Raw genomic sequence first — 20,600 nt, 5'->3', positions numbered from 1 at the left:
GGTTCCCTCAGCTCCCATGTACCTGACAGGTGAGACCATCAAACCCTCCCTTGCATGGCCAGAAGTCACCTGAATGAACTCTGCCTATCAGCCAGTGCTCCCGGCCCCAGTTCCAGAGACAGAAGGAAACAGAAGAGCCTGCTTGTATCTCCCTAACATCCTGCTCCTTGCCTCAGTTTGCACATCGGTGCTCAAGACCAGGTCCTCTTCATTGCTCATCACACTTGGTGGATAGAGGTGCAAATATTGACCAAAGCTACTTTTGGTGTTTGCTTTTGACATGATTACTTCCTCTTCCTTGACACTTGGAGACACTTGGGTGACATCCAGATGACACAAAGGAAGAATCCTAACCAGCCCCTCCCTGAGCCCTCAGCCTCCCTACCCAATGGCAAGCACCATTTTCTGGGCACCTGCCACATGCGAGGTGTTCTGCCAGCCACTCTACCACATCCCTAGGAATAGAAGCTGGTTCTGCCCAACTCTGTACCCAGTGCCTGGATAAGAGGTACTTAATAAATGTTTGTTAGATGAATGGATGGATGGCTGCATGGTTGGATGCAGCTGGCTGGCTGGCTGGATGGATGGGTGAATGGATGAACAGATAGATGAACAATTGAAAGACCCCATAACAACAACCCGCAGAATTTCAGTTTCCCCTTCACTAGATATTCTCAAGGGCATTGAATTAGTCTATTATTGGTGCTATGACAAATTACCACACACTTTGTGACTTAAAACACAAATTTGTAATCTTTTAGAGGTCAGAAGTCTAAAATACGTCTCACTGGACTAAAATCATGGCTGTCCTGGCAGGCCTGGTTCCTGCCAGGCTGAAGACGATAAAAAGGAGCTGTTTCTTGGTGTTCTCTGTGCTGTAGTGGTTGCCTTCATTCATGGGCTTCTGGCCCCTTCATCATCTCCAGAGTCAGAAGCTCTGGGCTGAGAGCCTCTCATGCTGCAGTATTTCTGTCTCTCTCTTGCACTTATAAGAACCCTGTGGTTGTGCTGGGCCCACTGTACAATCTAGGATATTCTCCCCATCTTAAAGTCAGCTGATCAGCAACCTTACTTCTGTCTGCTAGCTTCAGTTCCATGCAGCTTTACAAATAATAAATTCACATGTTCAGGTTTAATACCTGGGACCCTTTGGGAGACCATTAGTTCACTTCCCATGGGTGTTTAGCCTGCAATTTGGGGCAACAGCCACTAGGTTGCAAAAGTGAATTCATTTCTGCTTCATAATCCAGTCATGCTTTCTTCAGGCAGGGTTAAGGGAAAAAACCTTATACATTAGCCAGACACTTCCATTCCTTGATACTTTTATTTTTTCCTCATTAAGACAACACATGTAACATTATTGTGTATGATGCAAAAACCCACCAGTGGGAAGCTTGGCTCACAAAATACATTCACGTGCAACTAAGAAGGCAGTAAATCCAGGAGCCTGGGGCAGTAGGGGTCTAGGAAATAAGGAAGACCTTGCCTGGTTATTGGAGCCTCAGTGCTCACCCCTGTCCAGCCTCTGTCTTGGCATGGCCCTTCCTGTCTCATGGCTTCAGTTTCCCCACCTTGCAAACAAAAGGTGGTCCCCATAGTGTCCTTGATGGGAAATTCTGGGGCCAAGCTAGAGACTGGGCTGCCTCCCCAGCCACCTACTCTGTGAGGTCACAGTGCCGACAGTTCCACATGACCCCAGCAGATTCCACATGTCACCTTCCAGGGGACACTCAGAGGTGGCGGAAGCAGCCACTTCCTGCTCATTGACGCCCAGAGATTCCCCACCACCATCCCTCATCCTAAAGAAGGAAATCAATGCCGCGGTTCTCACGGAACCCTGGGGGCCCATGTGCCCTCACCGAAGATGTGGTCCACAATGCCAGGCCCAGGAGGTGAGGCCAGAGTCCCTCCCTTCGCCCAGCCTTTTGCAGTTTACAAAAGGGGCACCCTAGACTTCTCCTTGGAGGTCAGTAGGCGTTATCTACCGCATTTACGGGTGTAGAAGCTGAGGACAGAGAGGTTGACAGTGGTTTCCCAATGTCCCCTGGCCAGAAGGTGGCAAAGTAGCCATCCTAGCAGCACGTGTTTATTGAGCACCTGCTGTGCCAGGCACTGTGCAGAGGACTAGGGACACAGTGTCACATCAGTCCTGTGAGGCAAATATCTCTGCCCCTTTATCTGTCAGGAGGGCTCTAGTTGCAACTGATAGAAATTCCAACTCAAAATGATGCCTACTTCTAGGCCCCAGAACAGGGTAAACAAAACACTCCATGGGGGAGCAAGAAGACATTATTCAAATTTGAATGTGTATTTTCTAGCTCATTCTTTTTTAAACTGACACATAATAATTGTACATATTTGTGGGACACAATGTGAGGGTGTGGTACGTGTACACAATCTGTAAGGATAAAATTAGGTAACAAGTATTTCTTTGTGTTGGGAACCTTCAAACACCTCTTTTCTAATTATTTTGAGATATACAATAAGTTACCGCAAACTAGTTACCCTACTGTGCCATGTACATATATTCCCCAGAAATGTTCAAACAAACCTGCACACATTTGGAAATGTGTTAACACAATTAGGTACTATGTAAATTGGCTTTCTGTCACTATAACAAAATACCTAAGAAAACCACCTTATAAAGAGAGAAGGTCCGTTTTGTCTTAGGGTTTGAAGGGGGTCTGGTTCATAACCAAGTGTCCTCATTGCTTTTTGTGGTGTCACATAGAGGCTAGAATGTGTGTAGTAAAAAAAAAAAAAACAAAAAACTTTGCTTACCTCATGAGCCAGGAAGCAAAGAGAGAAAAGGGAAGAGACCAAGGTCCCACAATTCCCTTTCAAGGGCACATCCCCAATGATCTTTTAAGGACTTCCAACTTTAGGCCCTATCTCAAAATCCACAGCACCTTCCAATGGGTGCCACCATGGGGACCAAGCCTTTAACGCATGGCCCTTAGAGGACATTCAATACCCATACTATAACACCCGTATGTATAATTTCTTAATAAATACACATACATACAGAGGGACTATCATAAGAAATATTTGAAGACCATTGCCTTAAGAAATAAAGCGCTTTTATCTCACCTACCAAGAGGTACCAAGGTGTGGGAGGCGGGGGTACATCAGAAAGAGTGAATTCCCAGGCTCTCTAATGCCACCCAAGATGCAGGTTCCTATTAGCATCCTCTCCAGTTCACGCAGAAACATGGTGCCTAGGGAGGAGGGAGAGTGGGCACTGCTGGCTGTGGGTCGCATTTCAGCAATGAGAAAAACTTTTCCCCAAGTCCCACACCTCAGTCACCCCAACCCCAACCCACCTCACCCCCAAAGACTCCTTCATCCTGAGCCAGTCACCACAGGGGGAAGGGGAGGATCACAAAGACTTCAATCAGGATTGTCTACGTAGGAGTAGACAAAGGAACAAAATCAGGCTTCTTCCAGCAAGGAGATGGGGTGGCTTTTGGGTGACATTCATCCATAATGACCACAGCAACTAGAGTCCTTTCCTCAAAGGAGACCTGAATTCAGGGTCAGCCATACCTGACCTGTCCTTGGTTCTCAGCCAGGTGGTCTCGGGAAACCTCTGCCACTCAGTTTCTCAATCTGGAATATGGCAAGGTCATGTATCTTGTAAATTGTAAGATGTGATTGTGACTATTGCATCCCCAGGGCCAACCAACGAGGCCGGAATGCCAGCAGGATGACAGAGGAGCCCTCACAAGGCATGAGTGAGCAGAGAGGGAGCCCAGGGTTGTGAGCAACAAGGGCTGAGGCTCGGAGATGCCTAACAGGCAACCCATGGGCACCCAGCAAGGGGGTGGCAGGGGACAGGGCTTCTACAACCCCATGCCCTAGAGGCTGGCAGTGACATGACAGTTCTGTGCTTTCTACAGATGACACCTTCCTGTTGCCTGCCCGCGTCAACACCACAGCCCTCAGCCTGACTCAGTTCATGCTGGGATATATGTGTACGTATATACCAAAGAACCATGCTACACAGCATGGGGACACGGCCCAGCCTCAGGCCAGACTCTCCTGGGGGTGGATAGGGCCTGCCATGGGCAGCAGGGTTTCTAGGAGTGGAAGGTGAAACCCTGGAGGTCTCCCCACCCAGCTGTCATTCCATACAGGTCTCTCTAGTGGCTGAAAGCAGAAGTGGGAGGGAGACTTACTCTTTGAAGGAGGCATTTCCTCCTCTAGTCTGGACCCATCCATCCAGCCAGCCAGCCAGCCATTCATCCATACATCTATACATACATCTGTCCATTCATCCATCCATCCTCCTATCTTTTCCCTCCACTCATTCGTTTTCCTATTCATCCATCTTCCAAGTCAGGCAGCCATTTTCTTCTCTACTCTCTCATTCACTCATGTATCCCCCCCACCTTTCCCGTCCATCCTGAACCCCTGCTTTTTGCCTAGCTCCATGCTGGGTACCAGAAATGAATCCCACAAAGACTCACCCTTGCCAAGCCCCCAGTGTCTGGGAACAGGCACTTTTTGCTCCCAAGTCACTGTTAAGATCTGTTACTTGCCCCTGGCAAGGAGTATCCATCTATAGGACCTGTACTCACTCCAGGCTGGCACTTATCCATAAGCTGGGCCAGGGGCTGCCCTGAGCTAGACCAGCCAGCTCCAAGGTCTTCCCCCAGCCCTAGGACAACCAGTGCTTCCTCACAGTGGGGCAAAAATGAGGGCAAGACTTCTCACTGCTCTCACGTCTCCTCTGCAGCCTGGTTCACCTACCTGGCCTGCTTCCTGAGAACTCAGGCCCAGCAAGTGCTGTTCAACACGTGCAGGTGGGCAACAGAGTGTGAGGGAGGGGAGGAGGCTGGAAACAAGCAGCTGGTGACCATGGCAGCCCCTTCATGTGTTTGAACCTCCCCTTGGTAACCAGGCCAGATAAGACATCCAAAGCTGGCTTTTGTCAGTACGTCCCATCCTAGAAAGTTCTGTGGTTTCCCATTACTCAGCTTCTCAGCCTACAGTCCTTAGCTTCCTGTCCCCCACACACATTCTTTCCCAAGCTGCCCTTGTACTGCTTCCTTATTGCCTCCTCTAGGCCTGGTCTTGGCCCCACCGCTCATGAGTCCAGCCCTGTGGGAAGGGCAAGCACAGAGCTAGTGCTGGATCCAAACCCTGAAGGGCAGCAGGAAGAGAAGGGAAGTGGAGAAGGGAGTGAGGTGGCCATCTTGACCCTTGACCCTGCTTCTGTGGCTCCCAGGTGCCCAGCATGGAGCTAGGCAAAAAGCAGGGGCTCAGGATGGACAGGAAAGGTGGGAGGACATATGGGTGGATGCGAGGATAGAGAAGGAAATGGCTGCTTGACTTGGAAGTTGGATGAATAGGAAAATGAATGAGAAGAGGGAAAGATGAGAGGATGGATGGATGGATGAGTGGATGGCTGCCTTTGACCTTGCTTCTCTGGCTCCCAGGTGCAAGCTACTCTGCCAGAAGCTGATGGAGAAGACAGGTGTTCTGGTCCTCTGTGCTCTTGGTGCGTCTCCAGGGCCCTGTCCCAGGTGGAGGCATCCCCGGCCTCTGGTCCATCGTGGGAGGGAGCAACAAGGGTTGTTTCTGGGTTTTGGCCATTGCTGACAACACTGCTGTGAACAGCCCTGGAGTTTTGTGTGAAACATAACAGTTTTCAGTTCTCTTGGAGCACAGTTACTTGGTTTTTAGGTAACTCTATGTTTAACTGATTGAGGAATTGCCAAGCTCTCTTCCAAAGTATTTTCACCATTTTATCTTCTCACCAGCAATGCATGAACTTCTCCACTTCTCACCCACTTGCTGTTACCTGTCTTCTTTATTATGGCCACCCTAAGGTGTGAAGTAGTATCTCATTGCAGGTTTGACTGGCACTTTTTCATGTGCTCATTGCCCATTTGCACATACTCTCTGGAGAAATGTCTGTTCAGATCCTTGGCTCATTTTTAATTGGGTTATTTGTCTTTTTATTGTTGAGTTGTAAGTGTTCTTTCTTTAGTATGAATACAAGACCCTCATTAGATATATGATTCGCAAATGTTTTCTTCCATGTTGTAGGATGTCTTTATACCTTCTTGGTAGTGTCCTTTGCAGCAGGGTTCTTAAATGTTGATGAAGCCCAAGTAATCTTTGTTTTCTTTCATTGCTTGTTCTTTTGATGTGATATTTATGAAACTGTGGCCTAACTCAAAGTCATGAAGATTCACTCCATTGTTTTTTTCTAAGAGTGTTGTGGGTTTTAGCTTTTATAGTTAAATGCAGTGCTGGGGATGAACATGATCCACTTTTAAGTTCATTATTGTACATAGGGTGAAGGAGAAATCCAACTTCATTCTTTCAAATATGTATACCCAGTTGTTCCAGCATCACTTAGTAAGAGGACTCTTCTTTGGCTCACTGAATTATCTTGGCACCCTTGTTGAAAATCAGTTGACCATAAACGTATTTCTGAATTCTCAATTTTATTGCATATGTCTACCTGTATGCTAGAACTATCCCGGATTGATTGCTACAGTTTTATAGTAAAATTCTGTAATCTGGAAGTGTAAATTCTCCAGCTTTGTTCTTTTTCAAGATTGTTTTTGCTATGAACCTCTTATATCTCCATATGAATTTTAAATCAATTTTTCTATTTCTGCAAAAAAGGCCAATAGGATTTTGATAGGAATTTAATAATACTAAGTCTTTGAATCCATGAACATGGGCTTTCTTTCCATTATCCATGCATATGTCTACGACTTCTTTAACTTTTCAACAACATTTTGCCATTTTTAGAATACCAGTGCTACACTTTTGTTAAACACATCCCAAAGTATTTTGAGATTTGTGATACTATCATAAATGGATTGTTCTCTTCATTTCGTTCTTAGATTGTTCATTGTTCATGTAGAGGAGTGCCGTTGACTTTATTGTATGTGGATCTTGTGTTCTGCAACCCTGCTGGTCATGACTGGCTGGCATGGGGCAATGTGCCCAGTCTTCAATGTCTCAGGATTCCGTAGGTGAGAACGTGGCATTTCACTTCTCCATGTGATAATCCAGATGTCTTTTATTTCTTTTTCTTTACTAACTGACCTGGCTAGGACCTGGCAAGGGTGGGCATTCTTGTCTTGCTCCTGATCTTAGCAGGGAAACATCCAGCTTTTTGTCATTAAGTAGAATGTTAGCTGTGGGTTTTTCATAGAGAGTCTCTATTGGGTTGAGGAAGTTTTCTTTTATCCCTAGCTTGTTAAGTGTATTATCAAAAACAAAAAATAGGGGCTGGGGGCTGGAGGTGTGACTTAAGTGTGAGGCCCTTGATAAATAAATAACAATAAACCAATAGGGGCTGTGAGAAGTAACATACGTCCGTAATCCCAGTTACTTGGAAGGTGGAGGTAGGAAGCCAACCTAGGCAAAGGTATGAGACCTGATCTGAAAAAATAAACTAAAAGCAAAGGGACTGGGGGCATGGCTGAAGTGGTAGAGCCCTTGCCTGGCAAATGTGAGGCTCTGAGTTCAAGCCCCAGTACCTCCAAAACAAAACAAAGGTTTTAAAGGTTTTTATTTTTTTTTTAATTTTTAGTTTATTCATATGTGCATACAATGTTTGGGTCATTTCTCCCCCTTCCCCTCACCCCACTCCCTTACTTCCCCCCTCCGCCCCCTCCCTTGCTATCAGGCAGAAACTATTTTTCCCTTATCTCTAATTTTGTTGAAGAGAGAGTAGAAGCAATAATAGGAAGGACCAAGGGTTTTTGCTGGTTGAGATAAGGATAGCTATACAGGGAGTTGACTCACATTAATTTCCTGTGCGTGTGTGTTACCTTCTAGGTTAATTCTTCTTGAACTAACCTTTTCTCTAGTTCCTGGTTCCCTTCTCCTATTGGCCTCAGTTGCTTTAAAGTATCTGCTTTAGTTCCTCTGCATTGAGGGCAACAAATGCTAGTTAATTTTTTAGGTGTCTTACCTATCCTCACCCCTCCCTTGTGTGCTCTTGCTTTTATCATGTGCTCAAAGTCCAATCCCCTTGTTGTGTTTGCCCTTGATCTAATGTCCGCATATGAGGGAGAACATACGATTTTTGGTCTTTTGAGCCAGGCTAACCTCACTCAGAATGATGTTCTCCAATTCCATCCATTTACCAGCGAATGATAACATTTCGTTCTTCTTCATGGCTGCATAAAATTCCATTGTGTATAGATACCACATTTTCTTAATCCATTCGTCAGTGCTGGGACATCTTGGCTGTTTCCATAACTTGGCTATTGTGAATAGTGCCGCAATAAACATAGGTGTGCAGGTGCCTCTGGAGTAACCTGTGTCACAGTCTTTTGGGTATATCCCCAAGAATGGTATTGCTGGATCAAATGGTAGATCAATGTTTAGCTTTTTAAGTAGCCTCCAAATTTTTTTCCAGAGTGGTTGTACTAGTTTACATTCCCACCAACAGTGTAAGAGGGTTCCTTTTTCCCTGCATCCTCACCAACACCTGTTGTTAGTGGTATTGTTAATGATGGCTATTCTAACAGGGGTGAAGTGGAATCTTAGTGTGGTTTTAATTTGCATTTCTTAAAGGTTTTTAAATATTAATGAGATTTCAGCCAGTCTTGAGATCATAGAATACAGAAAAAAGACCACCCTGCCTTTCTTTGCCAATCGTTCCCCAACAAGACTGGGGTGAGAGAGTGGAAGGAAACACAAATTGTTTAGTTTATGTGGCACACATTATGTATGAGAACATTTGAATATGAAGTGGATAACAGAGTTATTCCCATTTCACCGAAGAGGAAACTGAGATATGCTGAGATTAATTTACTTCTCCCAAAGTTCCACAATGATAGAAAATAGCAAGACTGAGATTTGTACCCTTAACTCCAGGGCCCTGGATCTTAACCTTCCATGCTGAGTGCCTCGTTCTTGTTCTTATGGTCCACAGGATTCTGGATGTTTTCCATGCACTTACCATCGAAAATGGAAGTCTGGCAGGTGAGTGTGTGCCTTCTTCAGGCCCCACAGCTGACTGGTCTCACCTCAACCAGTCAATATTCCTTCCATACCTCCTCTCACTCTCACCAAATCTGGACACTGGTTGGTTCCTAACTCAGCCTAAATCCAATTTTCTGCCTTTGTCATACCACCAACCTGGAACCCATCTTTCCTGCAACTATGACCTTGAAAGACCAGATTCAATCATCCTTTACCAGGATGGCTGTCTTGTCATTCACTCCTAGAGGGGCCCTTTGCTCTTTCTCAAGGCCCCGACCTAAAGTGAGGTGGTGAGATCAGGGAACACATTACTCCCTCTACTCAAACAATTTACTCTTTTCTGCTTAACTGAAATGAGACCTGATTGGGTTTTGTTTCTGAAGAGGAAAGAAGAGGAAGTCAGTGACCAGAGTTCCCTGATTAAGGAAGTCTCAGAAGGCCTAGAGAGAATGGTGATCTGGGGGACCTGTTTCCCCTCTTCTCCTTTCCCAATTGTGAACTCCTTCAATTTCTCAAGACCCAACTAAAATGTCACCCCCTCCAGAAACACCCAGGCAGAGGCAGTCACGTGTTTCTCTGTCTCCCACAATTATCTATAATCATCACCGTCTCTCCAAATGCACTGGCAACTCCTTGAAGGAAGGAGATAGGCCTCATTTATCCAAGCAATGTCCAGTTCGGTGCCAGGCACAGGGCTGACACTATCAAGGTTGGATGACTGGCTGGCGAGACAGGAGTATGAAAAGAGAGGGAATGGATAGGAGGATAGATGAGTGGATGGATGTGTGGATGGGTGGATGTTGGATGTAAAGGAGATAGGAATGGAGGCATCATGGGAGGATAAATGGGTGTATAAATAAGAAAATGGATGGATGAGCTAATTGATGGATGGGCAGGCAGATGGGAAGGATGGGTAGGTGAATAAGTGGATGGATGAGAGTGGGGTAGGATTGAAGGATGATGTTGGGGTGGGGGTCAAGTGTAGATAGATGGGGGAGGTTGAGAAGATGAAAGAAGAGATGGGTGGGAGAGTGTGTGTGGACAGGGTAAGGATGGATAGATTAAAAAAGAGAGTAAATTGGAATTTGGAGGTTGGATAGATGGCAATTGGGATGGAAGAGGAACTTGAAGATGGATAAATGGTTGTGGGAGAATGGAAGAATGGAGCTCAGATTGGACAATCTGACAGAGACCCCTGCTCTCTTCAATACTTCACCAGGATGACAGCATAAATAGTCCACTACAGAGCTTGAGGTAAGAGAAACCTATCACCTAAAAAACACAGCTATAGCAAGGATCTGGGGTACCTTCACCAGTAATATGGGCACCATAGTCAGACCAGCCTGGACTTAAATCCTCACTCCTGTAAATCCTACCCATCTGATCTTATGGAAGTCACTTCATCTTCTGGGACTTTGACTCATTTGGGAGGTGAGACATACCACTCACCTTACTCTAGGTGATTGTGGGCTTTAAAGAAAAGGTGAAGTGTCTTGAACTGCTCTGGCCCATAGTTAGGGCTCAGTAAATGATAGCTGAGAAGGCATTTTAACCAACAAGTCATCACCTGATGACAGCATCCTTAATTGCAGACAAAATTCTTGACTATTTGGAAGGATTGAGCTGGGATTAAGGATCTTCAAAGCAGAAGGAAGAGAATGAGGAATGTTCTAGAGTTAAGAAGTACTGGGTATGCCAGGGATGGGCCCAAGGGACTGGAAGACTATGAAGCTAGACCAGCAAAGTGAGAATTTGGGTGTAACAGCAGCATTACAAAGCAGTCAGCTTGTTTCCACTCCTCTCTGATAAGGATGTACCAGGAGAAGGTGCGACATCACTCTGGGGAAATCCAGGACCTCCGAGGCAGCATGAACCTGCTCATTGCCAAACTCCAGGAGATGGAAGCCATGTCAGATGAGGTAAACAGCTCCCCACCTCTGCCCCCAACACCTAACTTCTCCTTTGTTTGATGCCATGTTTCCTGTATCCCAAGCCTTCTTTCTTGGTTTAATCTCTCATTTTGATGGAGCATATCACCCAGTAACTTCCTGAAAAAGAGAAAAGAAGAAGTGCATTTTATTGTTTTAGAACTTGTAAGTTAAAAGACATACTTATCTTACCCTAGTACTTGATTGATAGTTTGGCTAGGTACAGAATTCTAAGAAGGAAATTTTCTCCTGAGAATTTTGAAGGAAACCCAGCACTGTGTTCTAGTTTATACTGTTCATATTGAGAATTACAATGCCATTCTTATTACTAATCCTTTGGGTCTAATCTGCTTTTTAATTCCTGATTTCTTAGAGGATATTCTTTTTTGTTTCTTATGTTCTATGTATAACCTGCTTGGGGGAGGAGGGAATCTGAGCTCATTAAATTTGTGGGTTTATGTTTTTCAATAGTATTAGAATTCTTGCCAGCACCAGTGGCTCTCACCTATAATCCTAGCTACTTGGGAGGCTGATATTGGAAGAGTCACAGTCCAAGGCCAGCCTGAGCAAATGGTTTGTGAAACCCCCATCTCCAAAATAACCAGAGCAAAATGAACTGGAGGTGTGGCTCAAGTGGTAGAGCACCTGCTTTACAAGCACAAAGCCCTGAGTTCAAATCTCAATCCCACCCCCCAAAAAAACCTTAGCCTTTATCTTTTAAAATATTGCTGTTCCCCATCATTTCTCTTCTCTATTGGATTATCTCTGTGATAAACCTATAGAATGTGTTTCACATAAGTCTTATGCTATTATCTTGGTCTTTCTTTTTCTCTGTGTGTCTAAGTTTGAAATTTTCTTTTTGAACCTTTTTCAGGTTCACTAATAATTCCACATTCTATGATGAAAGCTACTGTTCATTTCAGATATCACATCATTTAGTTCTAGAATACACATCAGATTCTTTTTTCATAGATTTTGATTCTATGGTGAAATTCTCTGTCACTTCATCTATGTTATCTGTCTTTTCCTATATTTAACAGATTAGCCGTGATTTTTTTTGTTGTTGTCAGTACTGGGGTTTGAACTCAAGGCCTCACTTCCACAAGTGAGCATCCCTAGAGACCCAGGCCTAGACACTTGCTAGGCAGGAGCTCTACCACTTCAGCCATTTCACCAGTCCATTCATGAGTATTTTAAAAATCCAGTCAGCCATCTCCAATATCTGTATTATCTATGGCCTTCCAGTTTCTCTTTTTTCTCTTGGGTTTCAGCCATGTGGTCTTATCTAGTAATTTTTTAGTGTTTTTCTGCATATACTTCAAACAATTTTAATTTCCACCAAGAGAGTTCTCCCTTTGTAGGGAAGATGGAGTAGAAAGATTTTTTTCTAGACTTGCATTGAGTTGGTTCAAGCAGAGGTGGATTGCAAATTTATAAATTCTATTCAGAGGTTTTCGGCTTAATTCTTTGGACTCCTGCTCATGCAGCTTCAAAAATGTGGCACATGTCTTAAATAGTGGGCCAGACTGGCCGTATGTTGAGGGCTCTTGAGTCTCTAGTTTTGTCTTCTAGCCCTCCATGAATGTAAAATCTCTGGCCCCTATGGTGCCATCTCTTCCAGGGGCAAACTTGAACTCTCTGCTTCTATTTGTAGCCAGACTTGACTCTGGTCACTTCACTTAACTTCTCTGTGCCTCAGTCACCTCATCTGGAAATGGGTTGTTGTAAGAATTCAACATGGTGATTCATGTCGTCTTTAGAATAATTTCTGCCATGTGGTAACTGCTCCCTAAATGTTTGTTGCCTGTCAGCAAAGGTAGAACTTGACAGCATAGACTAATCAGTTGCACTGTCTAAGCACCTCCTGTGTACCAGGACTGTGGTAGGAGTCTAGGATCTGGGATAAACTAGATCCCATCCCTGACCTCAGTACAGACTGGGACCTGTGAGTCCAGAGAAACCTCCACCCAGTCTAGGGGCAGAGAGAGGGTGGGGACCACTACAGGGAAACTCCTTGGAATTGGTGACCCAGTTTTAAGGAGGAATAAGTAAGAATTTGCCCAACAAGCAAGGTGAGAGTTGGGAGTGTTTTATCCTTTAGAGCTCTATAGCACCTCAGGCAGGTTAATCTCTCTGAGCCTCAGTTTCCTCATCAACAAAATGGAGTCATAACCAACGGCCCTGGAGCCCTGTCCATGGTTCTAGTTCCCTTGGCTGTCTCACAAGCCCTCCCAAGAACATCGTCTCATGCTCAGAGAGGCTGAGGGTCAGACAGAGCAGGATGGCTGGCCTCTGCTCCACGGATTTGGGCCTCAGTGAGAAGTCTTGGAGGCTGGGGGAGGGGAATTCCACATTGGACTCACCTGGGGCAGGGGCTCCCCTTGCGCAGCTGGAGGCTGTTGCTGGCTGCCAGCCTGGAGCTCAGGCTGTTGACCAAAGTGCCCACACGTGGCCATCCATGTGGTCTGGCTTCTCACAACATGGCACAGACTTCCACAAGTGAGCATCCCCAGAGAGCCAGGCAGCACCGTATCACTTCTTAGGACACAGCCACACAGTTACCATTTCTGCCCCAGTCATGAGCCTGGGGCGATGAGCAGGGAGATTGGAAACTGACTTTCTGCCCGTGGGAAGATGTCAGGGTCACAGTGGAAGAAGATCACGGGATGGGAGACCTTGTTGCAGCCATTGTTGGAAAATAGAATCAGTCACATCATGAAGGCTTAATGGAAAAAATGGCCAGCACTGACTGAGCAGCAACTGGGCTACATGCTTCACAGTCTTTATCTGGTGGGAGAGTATAGTGGTTGAGAGCCTGAACTCTGGGACCAAACTAGACTCTGCTCTCACCCGCTGTGTGAGCTTGGACAAGCTTCTCACTCATGCCTCAGTATTCTCACCTCTGAAGTGGGGTGGTAGTGGTACAAACTTCCTAGGAGGCAATAGGGGATGGGAGTGAACATATGGAAGGCCGAGAATAGTTCCGGCACACAGTGGGGGCCTTTCAGATCTTCTCTCTAGTCCATGATAGCCCTCCACAACTGTGGGCTGTAGGTACAATTTATTGCCCCATCTTGCAGGCTAGAAAATCAAGGCTTGAAGGCGCCATATTGCTCAAGACTCCTGATTCTAGAGCCCCTACTCTTAGCCTCAGTGAGACTCTGGGATCCCTGTTTGATATCCAGTCATGGTGAACTTGAAAGCTCACAGTAGACCCAGTGGGTGACATGTGGGTGACTCTGTGTCACAGGATGTCCTCACAGTGTAGGAACTGGGCCAACCTGTGAGGGGCCAGCCACAGCTTCTGCAGTCAAGGATAGGGAGAAGAAGTTGTCCTGCAACCTTCTGTCACCTGCTGAGGACACACAGGTAGCGCTGTGATCTGTAAGGACACAGCTTCTGTTTTCTGCCTTCTCAGCAAAAGATGGCCCAGAAAATAATGAAAATGATTCAAGGTGATTACATCGAAAAGGCAGACTTTGCCCTGAAGTCCATAGGTAAGTGATGTCCCCTCCCCTACTTGACCACCTCAGATGTCCTCAGAAACCCTTCAGAGGGTGGTTGTCATTCTGTGGTGGTGGGCTCCGCTGCTGGGAAGTTCACCCTCAGAGCTGTCCTCAGTTCAGTTGGCTTTCTTTTTCTTGAACAGTGTCTGGGATGGGGACAGAAATCCTTAGCCCTCACCTCTGCCCTGGCCTGTCCACTGCCCTTCACCCACTCACCACACCCTAAACCTGGGGCTGGGCACAGAGGTCAGTCAGCAGGAGTGGGAGGGGATGTGACTTCAGAAAGGAACCAACACAGGCCCAATGGTGGTCGGGAGTTGATTTCAAGAGTCCTATAGCAGATGGCTGGGAAAGAGGGAACCAGGTCCCTCCACTTAGTGGGTGGACTTTTGGGTTGAGATCTAGTGTGGAAGGAAAAGCATTGTGGCTCAAGGGGGAAAATGTGAAAGCTGACCGTGGAAGGGGGCCAGCAAGGGCAAGTGACAGCCACCTGAGAGGAGCAAGGGGCTAGGGGCCCAGAGTCATGAGTGCACACAGGGCTGCTGCGAGGGGCACCCTGACCAGGTCACACCAGCCAGCCCAGGCACTGTAGTCTAGGGGAAATATAGGGTCAGAGGGCATCAGCCCACACCTGAGCCAGCTCGGCCCCCTCAGTCTCTCTGGCCCTTATTCCCTCTGTACGCTGGGCATGAAACCTGCTGCAATAGCTCTGCCGCAGTTGGTGCATGTAGAGTGGGTGGGCTCTGTGCCAGGCACTGCTGGGAAGTGTTTGGTTGCCTTAGCTCCCATCCACACCCAGCCTGCCAAGCAGGCTCCTACGGCTGTGACTGTCACCATTTCCATCACCCAGAGGACAACACCAAGCTCCAGACAGGTCCGGTGACTCATCCCAAGTGCTGGCTGGCACAGAGTGAGTGTCCAGTCAATGTGGGTCCCTCCCCGAGCAGATGGTGAGACCCGCCCCCCCCCACACAGGGGCCAGCATTGACTTTGAGCATACATCAGCCACATACAACCATGACAAGGCTCGCTCCTACTGGAACTGGATCCGGCTGTGGAACTATGCACAGCCCCCGGATGTGATCCTTGAGGTAGGGGACAATGGGAGAGGGGCAGGGGTGTGGCAGGGGAACAGTTGGAGACAGGTACTGGCAGCAGAAGTGGGGGGTGGGAGCAAGGGGGCAGGGTTGGAAGCAGAAGCAGATGACAGAGATGGGGCAAAGACTGGCTGGGAACAATCCACAAGGTGGGGGCTAAAAAGCCAGGGGATCATCAAAACAGATAACGGGCCACAAGGGGCTGTGGCAGGACTAGGGCATAGGGACCCCTCCCAGCCTTAAGTAAGACTTCAGGGCCTGACAACCCTCAGGACCACCCTGGGGATGGGTCCTCGCTATATCCATTTTGCAAAGGACACAATCTCAAAGAGCCAGGTCACTTGATTGCAGCCACACAGCTGGTCACAGGTACGTGGCATGTGACAAAGCCAGAATTCAAAGCTGAGCTCCTCAACCCTCTGGAATCCTGCCTCACAGCTGAGGAACCTGATGCCCAGAGAGGGGAAGGGGCTTGCCCGGACCCAATAGCAAGCACTTCTTCATTCAGCAACCCTGCTGAGAATTTCCATCCTAGTGGCCAGCCCTGGACAATGCCAAGGCCACAAGTGACTCATCTGCAGGCCCCACCCTCAAAGAGCTCCGAGATGCCAGCACTTGGGGTTGGTCTGGGACAATGGACTTGCAGAGACAAGGAGGCAGCCTGGTGGGGTGACCAAGGATGAGCAAGGATGGTCAGGTTTCGAGCAGGCACCAAGGGCCTGCCAGGCAAGGGAACCACAGCAACAGGCAGGCACAGGCCAGAGAGGGCAGGGTGACAGCAAACCCAGACTGGAGAGCCATCAGGCCTGGCTGCAAAGCACTGATGGCAATCAGGCCTGGGGTAGTGTGAGAGCCAGACGGCAAAGACTCCACCACTCCAGTCTTCTCCCCTTCCTGCCTCACCAACTCTCTCCAGCTCCCCATGCATCAGTCTGGCCTGACTCCACATTTGGCCTTTTACCTGCTCTTCCCTCAGCAACCCCAGCAAACTCCTAGTCTCCCTTGGTCCCAGCTTGTGAAGGAGTCTTCTCTGACCACCGCCTCCCGCCCCAGCCCCAGAACCCCTGCCCCAGAACCTCCTGCTCCAGGGAAGAACCATTCACACTGTGCCTCTAAGGAGTTCAGAACCTGCTGAATGAATGCCTTAGCTATGTGATCCCACCCAGGCACCTTTCCCTCTCTGCGTCCCCTTCATAGGGCAGAAGAGTATAGTGGTTAATGGTAGACAAGCTCCAGGTCAAATTGCCTAGGTCGCACTTCCAGCTCTGCACAATCCTGAAGCATTCATTTCTCTGCTCTGTCCCTCAGTTTCCACATCTGTAAAATGGGAACAGTAACAGTGCCTAGTAGTAAGACCATGAAAAGATAGAAGGAATGAGTATGTGAGTGAGAGAGCAAGTGAGTGAACGAGTGAGTGAGTGAAGAGTGAGTGGATAAATGGGGGAGGCCCCACCTCACTGCTCTGGCTGGGGGGAGTCAGGGTGCTCTGGCCCAACTACGGGGAGGAAGGGCTGGATCCTTTACAAGGGCTGAGGGAGTGCAGTGAGCAGTTGGGTTGAGGAACCCCCCGCACCTGCCTCTTCTAGCCCAACATGACACCTGGCAACTGCTGGGCCTTCGCGGGTGACCGAGGCCAGGTGACCATTCGATTGGCACAGAAGGTCTACCTGTCCAACCTCACGCTGCAGCACATCCCCAAGACCATCTCGCTGTCAGGCAGCCAGGACACCGCCCCCAAGGACTTTGTCATCTACGTGAGCAGACCCCCAGGGGGAAGCAAGGCTGGGCTACGGGGCAACCTCAGAAGGATGGCACAGCAGGCCGCCACACAGCTGCCATCTGCACAGCTCCCACAGGCTCAGCATGATGGTTGGGCTGGGGGGGAGGTCGGGCTTGTGGGGAGTATCTGGGGCAGGGTCAGAGCTCAGCCTTCAAGGAGAGTCAGGGACAAGTGCTCTAGTTCAGCCCATCTAGTCAGAGAGTCTGCAGAGATTTCTGAGCCCCATTTTGCTGGGAAGGTTCAGAGAATTTCTGGGGCCTTCTCCATAAGATGAGGTTCCAGAGGGGGTGCAGGGAAGCACCTGCGTCCTGCACATCAGTGGCAGCGTTAGAAGACGCTTGGCCTCTGACTCCCAGGCCAGTGCTTTCCTGTCCATCAGGTGCCCGCGACGGAGCACTGCCAGAATTGGTGAGGAGCTCCCCATCATGGAGGCGTGCAGGCCTCAGCCCTGCTGCCTCTGACGCCTTCTCCTCGTCTGGTCCACAGGGCATAGAGACTCCTCCCACGGAGGAGGTGTTCCTGGGAGCATTCCAGTTTCAGCCAGAAAACATCATTCAGATGTTCCCACTCCAGGTACCAGAGAGGCTGGCTGTGTGCAGCTGTACCCAGGGTTCCCCATCCTCCACAACCCTGGGCAGTGCACAGTCATTACTGCCCCACTTGGAAGATGTCCAAGGCCAACCATGGACCAAAGGGAGATGCATCCAGCCTCTAGAAGGCCTCCATGTTCTCTGATTCCCCACACAAGTCCTTTTGTTGCATTTTTTCCCCAGGGACAGCAGATGTCGAGCAAAAGGTGCCCATCAGGTGCCATCAAGTGGGGGTTGCTAGCTCCAAAGTTAGAATTTCCATACTGAGAGCTGATCCAGCCATAGGAGGGGAAAGTGGGATCTGTAGGGAGGGAGTTGGGGACAGAGGCGAGACAGGAAGACTTGGCAGAATGATTGACCAGGCTTGGAAATCTGTCTAACACTGGCCCAAATCTCAGCCCATCCACAAATCCTGTGCAATCCAGGCCTTTCCCTTCCTCTCCAGCATTGGTTTCCCCTTCTAGAATTCTTGGGACGTTGCAAATAGGCAGGGAGATCCTGAAGGCTAAGCCTCCCCAACTTTTTGCACTGGGCAGGAAGCATGATAAACACAAACTTCATCCCCCAACTTGAGGGGCCAAAAGGGGAGGGGGCTGCATTTCTGAGCATCCACCGTGTGTCAGGGGCAGACGAGCCCTCTAGCCACAAGGTCTCAGTTCATGTCCACAATGATCCTAGGTAGAAGCTATTATCACTCCCAATTTACAGAGGGGAAAACTGAGTCTGAGAGGGATAGTGGCTTGATCAGAGTCCCATAGCACAAAGCTCCAAACCTCAGTAGGTCTGTCCTTCTGGCCTCAGCACCTTCTATCCTGGCTCCTGAGTACTGACTTACCGTGTGGACTTGAGATGGTCAATTCTTCTCTCTGGGCCTTCATTTCCCCACTTGTGAAATGGCAGTGTTCCCTTCCACTCCTGAATGTCCCTCTGCCATGCAGAGTGTGGTGTGAGGGTGAGTTGCCCCTCTGCCTGATTCTCTGTTCCAGAACCAGCCCCCCCGGGGTTTTGGTGCAGTCAAGGTGAAGATCTCAAGCAACTGGGGGAACCCGCGCTTCACCTGCCTGTACCGTGTGCGTGTGCATGGCTCCGTGGCCCCACCCAAAGAGCCACCTGCCTAGAACCCCTGCCTGAGAGAGAGTAAAGTTTATTCTTTAACTCTTGCCCAAGTCTGGGTATCTTTGGGCCCTGGAAAGAGAGAGTGGACTGGCATTTGACATCAGAAGCCTCGGTGAGTGATTATTGGTACCTGGCAAGGGCATGATAGCCCCAGGAACCCCATTTCCACGGATGGAGACAGTGAAGGCAACAAAGTGACTTGCTGGGGGGTGGGAGGGGCAGGTGTTGGTCACAGCCAGCAAATGGAAGTCTCAGGATTCAAACCCAGGCAGTCTGACTCCTACATGGGAGACACACAGGTTTTAAATGGAGCTCTGCCCCAAGCTATGTGTGATCTTCAGCAAGATTCCACCCTCCTGGGACCTCAGTCTCCCATCTGTACAGAAGGGACGGAATGATGGCTGTTATTTCAGATGGGGTGGCAGATGAGTGGTCCTACCTGGTCATCTCGGACAATGATTTGCTGTGCAATGTTGAGCCAGATACACACCCTCTCTGTACCTCAGTTTGTCCAGGTATGAAAATTCCTGGAGCCCAGACTTCAGTTACTAGATGTTGTCTGTGTAATCCTTGTCATGGCTATGCAATCTTTTCCCCCAGTTTTAGTATTTGCCTGCCAGTGTCTACCATGACACCAGGCACAAGTGGGTGTTAGGTAAATGAGCACTGAGATTACTGTCAACCTTTGGGCTCAGGTAGGAGATAAGAAGGCCAGCTCTCTGAAAGGAGGGTGACACTGCCCTAAGCAAGGTCCCAAAATGTGGAAAGCAGGGACTGGAGCCTGTGAGGGAGCAAATTCCTGGCAGGCAGGGGCAGGGAGGTGGAGCCTGGCAAGGGCCCAGTTGGGCATTAGGAGGGTAGAGAGATCGGAAATACACTTGTGTCTGGGGAGGGCACCCTGGCAGGCCCGGTCATGATGCAGAATTCATCCTTCATGCCTTCTGCCAGGCCTGCTGTCAGCACCTGTCCCCAGAGCCTGCCCTCCCAGTCTCCACAGTGGGTGGCTTCAAGGGGCCACCTCACACTCCTGCCACTGCCTGTCTCCCCCTGCTAGGAGGGGACTAGAAGGCACTTACATCAAGACTGGCATAATTTTGATCATTTTTCTGTGAACCATTCTTGTTATGAAAAAGCCAGATTGTACTGGGGATTGGTAAAACCATCTCATTTCCTCCCCCAAGACCCCTTCTCACTCCAGCTGTTCTCCAATTTATGTCATTTGTCTTTAATTTTGTTTAAAGTGACTTTTGTTACAGAGTTTTTGGAAAACATTCTGTTATCCAGTCAATAATCTTACAGCTCGTATGGAAAGTTGTGTGCCTTGACAGGAAGGGCAGCCAGCTCCAAATTCATAGAAACATATTTCTGTATTTTCTCCTGTTAATTTTACACACACACTCACACACTCACTCGTTAGGGCATAAACACACATAAGATACAGATGTAGCCAGGACCCAGTGGCTCACACCTGTAATCAACCCTAGCTACTTGGGAGACTGAGATCACAGTTCAAGGCCAGTCCAGGCAAATAGTTTGTGAGACTGTATCTCCAAAGTAACCAGAGCAAAATGGTCTGGAAGCACGGTTCAAGTGGTAGAGTACCTGCTTTGCAAGTGGGA

At 48.3% G+C, this 20,600-nt stretch overlaps 1 protein-coding gene across 1 annotated transcript; it reads left to right on the top strand.

Moving 5' to 3' along the window:
• The first annotated feature begins 1,815 nt into the window (after window positions 1-1,815).
• Window positions 1,816-20,381, top strand: Sun5 (Sad1 and UNC84 domain containing 5). The gene is made up of 13 exons (XM_074074561.1): window positions 1,816-1,892; window positions 3,676-3,734; window positions 3,900-3,974; window positions 4,739-4,805; window positions 5,442-5,503; window positions 8,915-8,964; window positions 10,184-10,218; window positions 10,775-10,883; window positions 14,311-14,389; window positions 15,374-15,489; window positions 17,082-17,249; window positions 17,762-17,848; window positions 18,852-20,381. Exons 1-13 carry the CDS (start codon window positions 1,816-1,818, stop codon window positions 18,981-18,983), a joined length of 1,116 nt encoding a protein of 371 aa, XP_073930662.1. The 3' UTR covers window positions 18,984-20,381.
• Window positions 20,382-20,600: the final 219 nt, after the last annotated feature.

This window comes from Castor canadensis, chromosome 5 (genome assembly GCF_047511655.1).
Source record: "Castor canadensis chromosome 5, mCasCan1.hap1v2, whole genome shotgun sequence".
NCBI lineage: Eukaryota > Metazoa > Chordata > Mammalia > Rodentia > Castoridae > Castor > Castor canadensis.
Note: the sequence above shows the minus strand (reverse complement) of the source record. Positions and strands in the feature narration are given on the sequence as shown.